A 14,767-nucleotide genomic window follows, 5' to 3' on the forward strand; every position below is an offset into this window, starting at 1 on the left:
CCCCCCCTCCCACTTATCTGAATCGCAGGCTGCTGCTGTTGTTTTAATGCGGCTCCAGCCACACTCCAGCATCATCCATTCAGATTCTTTGACAGGATCTGTGGATGGAGAAGTCCCAGGGCAGAGGGGCTTGTAGTTTCTACAGAAGACAAGTGCCATGATATCATCGCATTTGTTGTCCAGTGACACTTCCTCCCGTCCATGTTGCTGCATGTCCTTACCTCGGTGCAGTACAGTATGCAGGAGCCAGAGCATTGCACCCGTGATCCTCTGATAGCAGTTGCAATGCTTTACTGGCTCCTGTGCACATTTTAATGATGCATTAATAAAGGCAATTTTTCATTTATTTATTACAGATATTTATATGGCGCCGACAATTTACGCAGCACTTTACAGAGTGCACAGTCACATCAGTCCCTGCTCCCAAGGAGCTTACAATCTAAGGTCCCTATCTCGCATGCATACATACGAGGGCCAATTTAGACAGGAGCCAATTAACTTACCAGCATGTCTTTGGAGTTTTTATGAAGAAGTATGCTTTTATTAATTTTTTTTTGCAAATGGAATTTCCCTAAATTGAGAGAAACAGGGACTGCAATTGTGGAGGTCTCCAGATTCTAGCTCCTGGCCGTTGTGCCGATCCTGCTGCTTCAGTTCATTGAGTCGCTGGCCTGCAGCAAGCATGAAGATAAGGACTTCTGGCTTTTCTCTGACTGATCTTTGTATTTGTTCTAGGATAGTGACTCTCACGGTATCAATCCCTTGGCAACCCGTGACGGTCCAGGACCATCATTACAAAAATCACTTTGGCGACTGATGACCATCCTGGACAATTAACAAAAACAAGCAGCGGGAGTGATCGGTAATCACTACCGCTGCTTTTCCGCTGCCCTGCATCTGATGCAGATTAGTAACAGCCAATAGGGATTCTGGAGCATCACATGATCGCTCCCAAATCACTTTGAGCGGATGCCGTTAAAGGCGATGGGGGGATTTTATCAACACCGGAGCAGACAAAATCTGGAGCAGCTATGCACAACAACCAATCAGCTTCTCTCTTCAGTTTGTTCAGGTAAGATTTGAAACTGAAAGTGAGAAGCTGATTGGTTGCCATGCACAGCTGCTCCAGATTGTCTGCTCCAGATTGTCTGCTCCAGATTGTCTGCTCCAGATTGTCTGCTCCAGATTGTCTGCTCTAGATTGTCTGCTCTAGATTGTCTGCTCTAGATTGTCTGCTCTAGATTGTCTGCTCTAGATTGTCTGCTCTAGATTGTCTGCTCTAGATTGTCTGCTCCAGATTGTCTGCTCCAGATTGTCTGCTCCAGATTGTCTGCTCCAGTTTTGATAAATTTCCCCCAAGGTGTGTTTACTTCTGGAATGCTGTACCTGAAGTAGTTACACCAACATTATGGTAAAAAACAGAAAAGATGGCGAGCGCACTACCGGTGGGAAGACTGTGAGCGGATTTGGGTGAGTGAGCTACTTAGCCAGGGAGAGGTACCCTGTGGACAAGTGTAAAAAAGCAAAAAAAGAAGCGCTACAACCCAGATAATTGTCTTATTAAAACAGATTATAAACCTTACAATGGTATCTGCAAATAGGGACTCACTTTTAGATGCACGAGATGTTGTCTTTTGCATGGCCGATGCCGATGGCAAGACAACATCTCATGCATCTAAAAGTGAGTCCCTATTTGCAGATACCATTGTAAGGTTTATAATCTGTTTTAATAAGACAAATATCTGGGTTGTAGCGCTTCTTTTTTTGCTTTTTTACACAACCATCGTGGCTGCTGCAGTCTTGATCTTTGTATCTTTTATTAGCAGACGATTCTCTTTTCTCTTCCGTTCTTTGAAGGACAGGAGGAACAGATCTATGATATGTTCCCCGTGTCCTTCAATGAACGGAGAGAAAAGGATTTTACGGTTAGTACAAAAATCCTATTTTTCTACAAGTCATTTGGGTGGCTGTACAGCCGCCCAGATCACTGGTAGCCGCCTGCATAGTTTCACATTCAAAATAATGCAGCAGCCATTTTTTTTCATTTACAAAGCCTTAGCTTTCAGAAAACATATTCCTGTTTGGTGGTTTATGGTCATTTTCTATCCAAACATTCAGATTTTAGCACTTGTGTGTAAAACAGCCGTGGTCATGAACATACAACACGGCCAAAACAATTGGGTAATTAAAGCCAGTGTTGTCAGTATGATGACCAGGCAGCAAGCAGCACATTAGGTCTTACAAGTGTGCCCTTCTCTGGTGCTGTCGGGTCGCTCTTTAGTGCTCAGCTCTGTCTCCCATTACCGCCATCTCCACCGCTGACACTTCTGGGTTCTTGGAAGTCCTCTTCGGCCATTGGGTGGCCACTGATGATATAACTCCTGCGCATGCACACAGGAGTCACATCCTCTCTGGCACTTGGCCCGTTCACAGCACCGTAGAGATGGGCTGAGTGTGTACAATGCATGGAGCATGCACCATACAGTGTACACAGAGAATAAATAATCGCTGGGGGACAGAGGAAACCTTTAAGTGTAACTAATTTGTAATAAAGGATTAGAAATGAAGTACACCGTTAAAGGGGAAGTAAGATCAGGAAAATAAAAAATCGCTGGAAGGAAAGGTTTATTAGCAGCCATGCAAAGTCTCTTCTGCCAAATAACCGTACCTTCCAGCGATTTTTGTATTTTCCTGATCTTACTTCCCCTTTAACATTGTCCCTCATTTCTAATCCTTTATTAGTCACTTGGAATTTACCCAAACCCATAATAATAGACCACTAAGCCCCGCCGACTATAATCATAAAGAGAGAGAGAAGAAGGATTCAAACAGAGCATTTCTGTCCCTTATCAGAGAGAGTCATGTTGGAGATTCTGCATACCTGTTGCAGGTAATACGCTCGAGGCTTTAAACCCGAATAAGTCGATTTTTTTAACAGAACCGCAGCCTGCATGTTCATATCAGAACGGGTTTCTTTTAGTCTGGACTCATATCCAACATTGCAGTCAGCTGCACATTAAATACACTTGTGTTGACACCACATGCAATGCATTGATGTGCATGTTTTTTTTATTGCATTGCATTGCATCAGTGTGCAGGTTTTCTGAATGTATTGCATTGATGTGCAGGTTTTTTATTGCATTGCATTGATGTGCAGGTTTTCTGAATGTATTGCATTGATGTGCAGGTTTTTTATTGCATTGCATTGATGTGCAGGTTTTCTGAATGTATTGCATTGATGTGCAGGCTTTTTATTGCATTGCATTGATGTTCCGCTGTCATAATCTACTTTGAGCATTCAATGAACAAGTGCTGCCATCTTGTGGTGATGTGTTGTACATACAACCTTCCTCTTAGTTCCTTCTAAACAAGTATTTTATTGAATATGGATTTTTGATCCATTTATTTATTTATTATTGGTATTTACAGAGCACCGACAGCTTTACATAGCACACATTCACATCAGTCCCTGCCCTCAAGGAGCTCACAATCTAAGGTCCCTATCTCACATGCATACATAGAGGGCCAATATAGACAGGAGTCAATTAAAAGTGTTATTAATCCCTCACATATTTTGGCATATATCTAAGGCTAGCAAGCAGTAGATATATGCAGAAACTTAAAGGAAAAAAACCTTTTGAAACAGGTTTAAACTTACCTGTGTCTTTGCCGCCCGCTCCCGTCCGAACATCTGAAGAGTTCAGATGTTCGGCCGGGAGACGTGGAGAGACACAAGGTAAGTCTATGGAGCAGCGTGCACCCGCACAGACACCGTGGGACATCGGAGAAGAGGAGGACAAAGGAGTCAGCGCTGGATCGGAGACCCGCACCGGCGCTGGAGGGACAGCTGAAAAGGACAGGAATGAAGAAGATGATCGGATTAAGAGGCAAAATGTAAGGTAAGTCCTTACACTAACATTGGGTGGTGGGGGGGGGCCTTTAATGTTACTTTAACTTTCCAGCATGTCTTTGATGCATGGGAGAAAATCGGAGGACCCGGAGGAAACCCACACAAGCGCAGTTCTGACTAGGATTTGAACTAGGGGAGCTGTGGTGTAACTACAAATACCATGAGGTATTGCAAGACACTAACAGTCACAGGCATGACTCCCAGAGGCAGAGACATGGTGAAAGTTGTAGTTTCACCACAGTTGGAGGGCCAGAGTTTACCTACCCCTAGTAAACAGCAGTATCGACTGTGTCCTCTTCATTGGAAAAGTACAGTGCCGCTGACTCTCATCTAGCAGAGTGACTGGACTGAGCCAAGGCCAGATGACCATTTGTTGACCGTGTTTGTGGTCCTTTGTAGTTTAATAACAAACTGTCATTGTGTTGTATCGCAGATTGCTGATGAAGAGGCCAAAAAGCGGGCGAAGCCCCTCCGTGTAAAGAAGCTTTACGTGCTGGCAGCATTGCTGGTGGAGCAATACCATACCCAGGTGAAGAACACACAGAAAGGAAAGCTGAAAGGAAAGCAGACAGAGGTATGAGAAACCCTGATGTGCTCAGACTGATAATTGATGGCAGCACCAGAGCTCAGTCCATGCCATCTTTCCTTCCAATATCTGTCAGTGTGTGGCCAGCTTTAGATTCAGAAAAGCCTGGAGCTTGCTGTACAGTGGTTGTGGTATATTGCTCACAGTTTAAGTAAACGCCCCAACCAGTGTGCTTTTAAAGCTGCAGTTCCTTTCCCTGGTTCCACGGCACTGCCAGTCAGAGGAAATCTCCCTCTTACCGGAAGTTCCGGTATCGGGGAAGGTATCGGAGCATTTGGGTGAGTATGAGTATTCCCCCAAATACTCGGTATCGGCATTGATACCGATACTAGTAACGGTATCGGTGCATCTCCACTTAACTCCAAACCTTGTCTGAAAATGAACCCAATGAAGCGGGTTTACTCATTCCTTCACAATGAGGAGCTCATTTATACATTGCTATCCGCTTTCCATTGTACTCGGCAGTCTTCCTCAATAACACGGGCTGCATTTTGTGGGCCATTCAATTGAATTGAGCCTACTGTACCTTACGGAGTTCTATCCTCCTAGATCTACAGATCAATGGCTAGCCATATGTGTTTCAGTTCTCTGTGCAATGGGCAACCAATGGACTGGCTAAACAATACAAACCAGTGAAAATAATCACCTTAGTGAACAGTATATTGAGCTTGCAGTACGTCATTGACATAATGCTGTGCTCCAGTCATAAAACATGCTTTCTTCTGTGTTTTGAAGGCTGATTTCAGGTATTTAATGCTCAGTGTCCCTTGTAATGTTGCTTTTCAGGCTACATCAGCACTGGCTGGCCTGTTAGAAGAAGACAGTCTCCTGTCTGATAATCGGATCATTGACAATGCCTGGAGAGGGGCCGAGGCCTACCACTTCTTCCTTCTGGCTCAGAGGCAACTCTATGAAGGCTATGTGGACGCTGCCATGAGGACGGGTGAGTCTGGTCTTCTGGATATTTGTTACTGCACATAAAATAACTGAGGAGAGGGACATACTCTATAGAGATAACATAGGCTGCTATAGATCATTATGCAAGTATTTATCTTTTCGCTAGCCACAGGTTGAAGCACCAGGTTGCTTCTTACTAGCCAGGGCTTGGAGCAAATGCTGTTTGTCTGAGTTCGCCCAAGCCTGTTAAGCCCGTTTAGGACTCTTGACTGCCACCCCGCACCGATCCATTGACTGCCACCCCGCACCGATCCATTCAGTGTCAGAAGTTGCGGGCATTCCCTGACCCTTTGTGATGTATAGGTGTGGGGAGGGTGATGCACCTCCCCGCGGTCAGAGTTTTGAGTGGGCTTTGGCAAACTCAGGCACCAAGCCCAGCCTCCTCACTACTTCTTACATCTCTGTGACTTGACCCCAGAGACCTCGGCATCTGAATTCCCTTCTCTGTACATGTCCTTCTGCCATTATAAGAAGTTGTCTATTCCAGTTTATTTCTTCATTAAGTAGATTGCAACATTAGAAATAAAACTCCATGTTTGGCTTCTGATTGGTTGGGTGTAAACCGCAAGAACTCCGATAGGTCAAAAGGAAAAATGTGGCTTCTTGAGTTGGCTGGAGATATATAATTCAGTGATCATACAAAGCCATACACAACTCTGCCCCTGGCTACTTCACCAACCTCACCCAAACCGTCCTCTTTGGTCCTCGCAAGACCTCCTGCTGTCTAGCCCTCTCATTACATCCTCCCATGCTTGCCTCCAGGACTTCTCAAGATCATCTCCCATCCTATGGAGCTCCCTACCCCAATCTGTCTGCTTAACACCTACTCTGTCTGGCTTTAGGCGATCCCTGAAAACGAATCTCTTCGGGGAAGACTATCCCCTCCAGCCAACAACTGAACTTTTATTATCTCCATCAACTCATCCCCAAGTTACCGTTTGTATCACTTGCTCCTCCCTTTTAGATTGTAAGCTTTCTGAGGCAGGGCCCTTCTAACCGTTGTGCTTTGAATTGTATTGCAACTGTACTGTCTCCCTTTATATTGTAAAGCGCTGTGCAGACTGTTGGTGCTATACACTGATCAGCCATAGCATTATGACCCCAGCCTAATATTGAGTAGGTCCCCCTTTTGCCGCCAAAACAGCCATGACCCATCAGGACATGGACTCCACCAGACCTCTGAAGGTACGCTGTGGTATCTGGCACCAAGCTATCAGTAGCAGATCCTTTAAGCCCTGTAAGTTGTGAGGTGGGGCCTCCATGGATCAGACTTGTTTTTCTAGCACAATTTGGAGGCCAAGTCAACACCTGAAACTCATTGTTTGGTTCCTGAATTTTTTGAGCAACACTTTTGCAGTGTGTCAGGGTGCATTATCCTGCTGAAAAAGGCCACTGCCATTAGGTAATACAGCTTTCATGAAGGCGTGTACTGGGTCAGCAGCAATGTAGATAGGTGGTACATGTCAAGGTAACACCCACATGAATGGCAGCACCTAAGGTTTCACAGCAGAACATTGACCAAAGCATCATACTGCTTCCGCCGGCTTGCCTTCTTCCCATAGTGTATCCTGGTGCCATCTCTTCCCCAGGTAAGTAAAACACACGCTCCCGGCCATCCATATGATGTTGAAAAAACCTGATTCATCAGACCAGGCCATCTTCTTCAATTGCTCCGTGGTAGAGTTCTGATGCTCACTTGCTCATTGTACATGCATTTGTCGGTAGATATGGGTCAGCAAGTGTACCCTGACCGGTCTGCAGCTACGTAGCCCCATACACAACAAACTGCGATGCTCTGTGTGTTCATGTAGTCAAGAACCAGCTGCACTCCTTACCGGAATAGTAGTAAACCTGCCAAGCAGGTGGGTGCTTGTAGTGACCACGGACGGCCCCGTGAACAATGCAGATCTAGAAAGGATTGTCACCAACACACCAAAAGACCCCGAAAGCGCTTGTATTGGATGGCGATTTGTCAATAAAGGACTTTTTGCTTCAAAACTTTTGGTGTGCTGGTGACAATCCTATCTAGATCTGCTCTGTGTGTTCAGACATCTTTCTGTTGGAACCAGCATTAACTTTTTCAGCAATTTGAGCTATAGTAGCTCTTCTATTGGATCGGACGACATGGGTAGCCTTCACTCCCCATGTGCATCAATGAGCCTTGGCCGCTCATGATGCCGGATTTCCTTCCTTGGATCACTTTTGGTAAGTCCTGACGACCTCAGACCGGGAATATCCCACAAGAGCTGCAGTTCTGGAGTTTCTCTGACCGAGTCAACTAGCCATCAATTTGGGTCTTGTTAAAGTCACTCAAATCCTTACACCACCCCATTTTTTCTGCTTCCAACACATAAACTTCAGGGACAAAATATTCACTTGCTGCTTAATATATCCCCCACTTCCAGGTGGCATTGTAACCAGGTAATCAATGTTATTCCCTTCACCTCTCAGTGGTCATAATGTTATGGCTGATCGGTGTATAAATCCTGTATAATAATACAATTATTAATTATAGGAAGTTCATTTCTTCCTCAGTACAGGAAATAGGTGACCATAGTTTAGTCTTTTTGTTACACACACGTTTGACCTTTTTGTCTTCTGTGATTTCCAGCTCTGCACCTGAGAGATTATGAAGACATTATTCCTGCTGTAGAGATCTATTCCCTGCTGGCGCTCTGTGGCTGTGCTAACAGGGCATTCGGAACCTGCTCCAAGGCTTTCATTAAGCTGGAATCTTTAGAGACGTTGAGCCCTGAGCAGAGACAGCAATATGAAGACCTTGCTCTGGAAATCTTTACCACATATAGTCCAAAAGACACGAGAAGCCCTGAGGCTGATGTCGTCCCGGAACGGTTTGTACTACATGTCATATAAGCACATAGACCCCATCATTGTTACAAATTTAGAAACCAGAAGCAGGTCTCTACACATTTTCCTTCAGATTTTTAGGAAATGCCATACATTTATCAGATGGGTCACCGGTTTTACATTTTCTGAAGACAAGCATGTCTGTTGGTTAAACTGGAGTAAAGATGGCCTTTAGGAGGCTGGTCACATGACTGTATGTCTAGACATTGGGTCATGAACCTTCAGCTGAAGAGGTTTGGCTCACCGTAAGGTAGAACTGCTGTACCGGAACTCTGATTCTTCCCTTAAAGAAGAACCTACCCTTGCAGTGGGGCTACCTCCGCACTGGAATGGTTAAGTACTTGTTTTGTCTAGGGGGCTCAAATAAAGCTGATTTAATCACCTAATCCTCGGTCCTGCAGAGGTCAGCGCTCATTTCTCTTCCCCTCAGCTCCGTCTATGGAATGTCTCTCAGCGTCTTCATGTCTATTGCAGGTCAATGGACCTGTATAAGATGCGATGAGGTCAGTGGTCTTTAGACTGCTGGAGCCCAGGGAAGAAGAGGCTGTTGGGACCGGTCTAGCAGCCCGGAGGCTGTTTGTGGGACTGACGATCAGGTGATTATATCTGTTTTAATTGATCCCCACAGACAAAAGGCGCACTGAACCCATGTAGAGTGGGGAAGACCTAATACAAGCGCACTACACCCTTGCAGGTCAGAGGTGGACCCACTACAAGTGCACAAAACCCTTGCAGGGCAGGGGCAGACCTACTACAAGCGCACTAAACCCTTGCAGGGTGGGGGTAGATCCACTACAAGCGCATTAAACCCTTGCAGGGTGGGGGTAGATCCACTACAAGCGCACTAAACACTTGCAGGGCATCGGTAGACCTACTACAAGCGCACTAAACCATTGAAGGGCATCGGTAGACCTACTACAAGCGCACTAAAACATTGCAGGTTGGGTGTAGACCCACTACAAGTGCACTAAACCCTTGCAGGGTGGGGGTAGACCCACTACAAGTGCACTAAAACCTTGCAGGGTGGGGGTAGACCTACTACAAGCACACAAAACACTTGCAGGGCAGGGGTAGACCCACTACAAGCACACTAAACTCTTGTTGGTTGACGGTAGACCCACTACAAGCATAATAAACACTTGCAGGGCAGGGGTAGACCTACTACAACCACACTAAACCCTTGCAGGGCAAGGCTAGACCCACTACAAGTGCACTAAACCCTTGCAGGGCAGGGGTAGACCCACTACAAGCGCACTAACCACTTGCAGGGCAGGGGTAGACCCACTACAAGCACACTAAAACCTTGCAGGGTGGGGGTAGACCTACTACAAGCACACACAACCTTTGCAGGGCAGGGGTAGACCCACTACAAGCACACTAAACCCTTGCAGGGCAGGGGTAGACCTACTACAAGCGTACTAAACACTTCTAGGGCAGGGGTAGACCTACTACAAGCGCACAAAACCTTTGCAGGGCAGGGGTAGACCTACTACAAGCGTACTAAACACTTCTAGGGCAGGGGTAGACCTACTACAAGCGCACTAAACCATTACAGGACAGGGGTAGACCCACTACAAGCGCACTAAAACCTTTGCAGGACAAGGGTAGACCTACTACAAGCGCACTAAACACTTGCAGGGCAGGGGTAGACCTACTACAAGCGCACTAAACCCTTGCAGGGTGGGGGTAGACCTACTACAAGCGCACTAAACCCTTGCAGGGTGGGGGTAGACCTACTACAAGCGCACTAAACCCTTGCAGGGCGGGGGTAGACCTACTAGAAGCGCACTAAACTCTTGCAGGGCAGGGGTAGACCTACTACAAGCGCACTAAACCTTTGCAGGGCAGGGGTAGACCCACTACAAGCGCACTAAACCCTTGCAGGGTGGGGGTAGACCTACTACAAGCGCACTAAACCTTTGCAGGGCAGGGGTAGACCCACTACAAGCGCACTAAACCCTTGCAGGGTGGGGGTAGACCTACTACAAGCGCACTAAACCTTTGCAGGGCAGGGGTAGACCCACTACAAGCGCACTAAACCCTTGCAGGGTGGGGGTAGACCTACTACAAGCGCACTAAACCTTTGCAGGGCAGGGGTAGACCCACTACAAGCGCACTAAACCCTTGCAGGGTGGGGGTAGACCTACTACAAGCGCACTAAACCTTTGCAGGGCAGGGGTAGACCCACTACAAGCGCACTAAACCCTTGCAGGGTGGGGGTAGACCTACTACAAGCGCACTAAACCTTTGCAGGGCAGGGGTAGACCCACTACAAGCGCACTAAACCCTTGCAGGGTGGGGGTAGACCTACTACAAGCGCACTAAACCTTTGCAGGGCAGGGGTAGACCCACTACAAGCGCACTAAACCCTTGCAGGGTGGGGGTAGACCTACTACAAGCGCACTAAACCTTTGCAGGGCAGGGGTAGACCCACTACAAGCGCACTAAACCCTTGCAGGGTGGGGGTAGACCTACTACAAGCGCACTAAACCTTTGCAGGGCAGGGGTAGACCCACTACAAGCGCACTAAACCCTTGCAGGGTGGGGGTAGACCTACTACAAGCGCACTAAACCTTTGCAGGGCAGGGGTAGACCCACTACAAGCGCACTAAACCCTTGCAGGGTGGGGGTAGACCTACTACAAGCGCACTAAACCTTTGCAGGGCAGGGGTAGACCCACTACAAGCGCACTAAACCCTTGCAGGGTGGGGGTAGACCCACTACAAGCACACTAAACACTTGCAGGGCAGGGGTAGACCTACTACAAGCACACTAAACACTTCCAGGGCAGGGGTAGACCTACTACAAGCGCACTAAACCTTTGCAGGACAGGGGTAGACCCACTACAAGCGCACTAAACACTTGCACGGTGGGGGTAGACCTACTACAAGCGCACTAAACCTTTGCAGGGCAGGGGTAGACCCACTAACTACCTTGGCAACCCTGAGACAATCTTTAAGGCACCTTTTATGATTATGACATCATTATTCTTGAGTCATTTTATTCCTGTTTCTTTTTACAGCGGGGAAGGAAAATTCCCAACATGCATTGCTTCAGGGAGACCCATTACAGAATACCAGTTCTGGATGTGCAGCGTTTGCAAGCACGGCGTTCAAGACCGGGAGATTGCTGTATACAGCTTCTGTCCTCTCTGCCATAGCTCCACTTCATAAACCTACAACTAGAATCTGTATGCTGAAAGTCTGCCCCAGATCACTGATGAATGGAAGACGCACAGGAAGGTTGTCCATGGGGAATGTAAATGTAATGTACATATTATCACATGACTGCTTTTTTTAGGTTGGACAGTCACTTCATTTTAAATATTTCAAAATTAGAGCAAAAGCAAGAAGGAAACGTAAATAACCTACCATGGGAACAGGCCAATGTAACGTCTTCAGGACTGATAATGTATTGCTGGGGGCACTTATTAAAGCTGAATTCCTGGCACAAAAACTTTCATTTAAATATATATATATATATTCCACAATGTATCTAAATCCACTATGTGTGCATATGCCAGGGGTCGGTGAAGTCGGCACTTCATCTGTTGAGGAACTACAAGTTTCATGTGGCATTGCAAGGCTGAAAGCAACAGGCCCGACTCCCAGAGACATAATGGGATTTGTAGCTTCAGAACCGCTGGAGGGCCAGGATTGCCTATCACTAGCCTGTGCACAGAGTAGAGTTGTGAGAAGAACCCAGCAGGGCCCCCGACACTACAGACTGCCTGCAGAAAACTACAGGAGGGGGCGGATACAAGACTGATTACCCTGCACAAGGAGAGAGAGAGCAGCAGTGAGCGGTCCTTATTAAATGAAGCTCCAAGTCTCACACAGGACTACTGCACAGATATGGATGAAATACACAAAGCTCACCAAGAGTCAAATAGGAATAGACATGACTCTTCTACGAGGGGTTATCAAAAAAAGTAATGCCTGTTAAGAGGGCCGGATTGCGCCCCGACCTCCCCCCCCACCCCCCATCAACGGAGAATGGCAACCGGGTGGCAGGGGCGGCAGGGTTAGTATGGAACCAGAGCAGAGAGGTAGGTGCAGGGGGGGGGGAGGAGGACAGACAGGCTGCACACATTTTACACGTGATCGCGGCGACATCGCCGAGATCACTTGTAAACGAACAAGCGGCTTCCCCACACTCTAAACTTAGGAGTTAAACCTTAAAAATACATTCAAGAGCCTCAACTATTAACAACAATGCATCTTATTTGTGTATCACTCAGCTGTAGATCTTCAAATGATCTCTGAATTGGTGCTGACACTGTCCTTCCTTCTGGAGGGGGGCTGCTTCTATTCCCCATGGTCCCTGTGTGTGTTGTAAAGTAGCCACCACTCCAAGCTCACTCCCATCATGGACTACAATCTCATGTTTGGTTTATTAATTTGTATTGAGATTGTAGTCCATCACAGGAGACAACTTTACAACACACACAGGGAGCATGGGGAACAAAAAGTAGCCCCCCTCCAGAAGGAAGGACAGTGTCTGCACCAATTCAGAGATGATTGGAGGATCTACAGCCGAGTGATACAAAAAGAAGATACATTGTTAAAAGTTAAGGTCCTTGAATGCATTTTTAAGATTCGATTCCTGAGTTTACTGTCACTGTAACTTTCTGCAGGTCTTCAAATCTCGTACCACAGATGTAATTCTTCACTGGCCCAAAGAGGTCAGCTGGAGCCAAATCTGGGCCGTAGGGTGGATTAGGGACCACTGACCAGCCCATGTATGGCATGAATGTCTTTTCTTCCTGATGGCTTTCTTCAGCTTTCAGAGTGGACCGGTGTAGATTTCACTGTTGACTGTTATCATATAGTCCACGAGAATGACGCCTTGGTCATCCCAGAACGCGGTCATAATGATCTGGTAGATTGTCATTTCTTTGGATGAGGAGATCTTGAATGGCGCTATTCGATGGTTTGTCAACAGTTCCAGTTTCTCCCTTTTTAACTGCCGTTACCCAACGCCTAACATTGCCCAGACCAGTTACTCTAACACCGTACACATTCTTCAGGGTGTATGGATCTCAACAGCCCAACAACCCTCGTTCATCAGAAACTCCATGACTGCTCTTTGTTTCAGCCTCTCATTCATGATCCACTTGGTACAATTGACAATCTGAAGCACACAATTATTATTATAATACAGGATTTATATAACGCCAACAGTTTGCTCAGCGCTTTACAATATAGGGAAGACATTACAATACAATTCAAGACAAGATGGTGAGGAGGACCCTGCCCCTGAGGGCTTACAATCTAAAAGGGACTTAGTTAGGCCATATGTATGACATACAGTACATCTGCATTATATTATTAGCTCACATGAGCAGCAGATAGAACACAACAGGCATTACTTTTTGATCCCCCCTCGTATTAAGGCCTGGTTCACACCTGAACGTTTTGTAGTGCGTTCAACGCTCGACGAACGCTCTACAAAACGCTCAAACATCTAAATCCCATTGTATTCAATGGGTCTGGTTCACACCTTGCCGTATTTCCGCCCGTCCGAACGCGCTACAAAACGGCCTACGCCCAAAGAAGTACATGGACTTCTTTGGGGCGTTTTGGTCTCGCGTTTCCATTGGGATACAGCCAAGTAGCCCACGGAAATGCGCGTTTGTCGCGCGTTTTTTTTAACCGCAAATCGCATTACGCGCATATTCAATATGTCTAGGTGTGAACCCAGCCTTAGACAATATTTGCTTATCTTGGATTTCAGCTTTAAGAACTACAATCAGTCAGCTGGAGTTCCCCAACAGCCAGCACAACCATTGCAAATTAACTGTTTTTGGGTCACATATTTTTATTTATAAACTTTTTTTTTCTTCATCATTTTGTATGCAATCTTTTACAAAACAAATGACATTGATTTTTCACAGCATTCTGGTCTTTCTAAAAAAGAAAGCCCAGCACTTTCTGCACCCTTTGTGACTGTTTCATTTTAACTAAAAATCCAGTTGGGGCCATATGAGCACAGGAAGGAGGTGGCGTGTCCATCCTCTAATTAACTGAATGGTATCATTTTAGCCCCTGTATTGAGCGCTACCCTGTTTCCCTGAAAATAAGACCTACCCCAAAAATAAGACCTAGTACTATTTTTGGGAATTGCTAAAATATAAGACCTACCCCGAAAATAAGACCTAGGTGTGACCATTGCCAGGGCTGGTGGTGGCATAAGGGGAAACCTGAAGAGCCGCGGGAGAGAATCAAGGTGCCAATGAATGGAAAGGTACGGCACCCCTGATTGCCCTGATCACCCTATTCTTAACTTGCCATTTTGCATTATTTAATTTGGACTTGCATTAACTTTGGATTGTTATACATAAAAAAAATAAGACCTACCCCAAAAATAAGACCTAGTGTGTTTTTTTTAGCCAAAAAAAATATAAGACAGTGTCTTATTTTCGGGGAAACACGGTATTTACAGCA

The 14,767-nt window shown here is 46.2% G+C and overlaps 1 protein-coding gene across 1 annotated transcript in view; it reads left to right on the plus strand.

Moving 5' to 3' along the window:
- Positions 1–11,494, plus strand: part of WDR35 (WD repeat domain 35) — a 64,601-nt gene extending 53,107 nt beyond the window's left edge. The window contains exons 26-29 of the mRNA XM_018559887.1: positions 4,344–4,484; positions 5,283–5,439; positions 8,065–8,305; positions 11,344–11,494. Of these exons, the coding sequence (XP_018415389.1) occupies positions 4,344–4,484; positions 5,283–5,439; positions 8,065–8,305; positions 11,344–11,494 (690 nt within the window). The remainder of the gene's footprint in view (positions 1–4,343; positions 4,485–5,282; positions 5,440–8,064; positions 8,306–11,343) is intronic.
- Positions 11,495–14,767: the final 3,273 nt, after the last annotated feature.

This window comes from Nanorana parkeri, unplaced genomic scaffold (assembly GCF_000935625.1).
Source record: "Nanorana parkeri isolate BGI_ZX_2015 unplaced genomic scaffold, ASM93562v1 scaffold419, whole genome shotgun sequence".
NCBI classification, from domain to species: Eukaryota; Metazoa; Chordata; class Amphibia; order Anura; family Dicroglossidae; genus Nanorana; species Nanorana parkeri.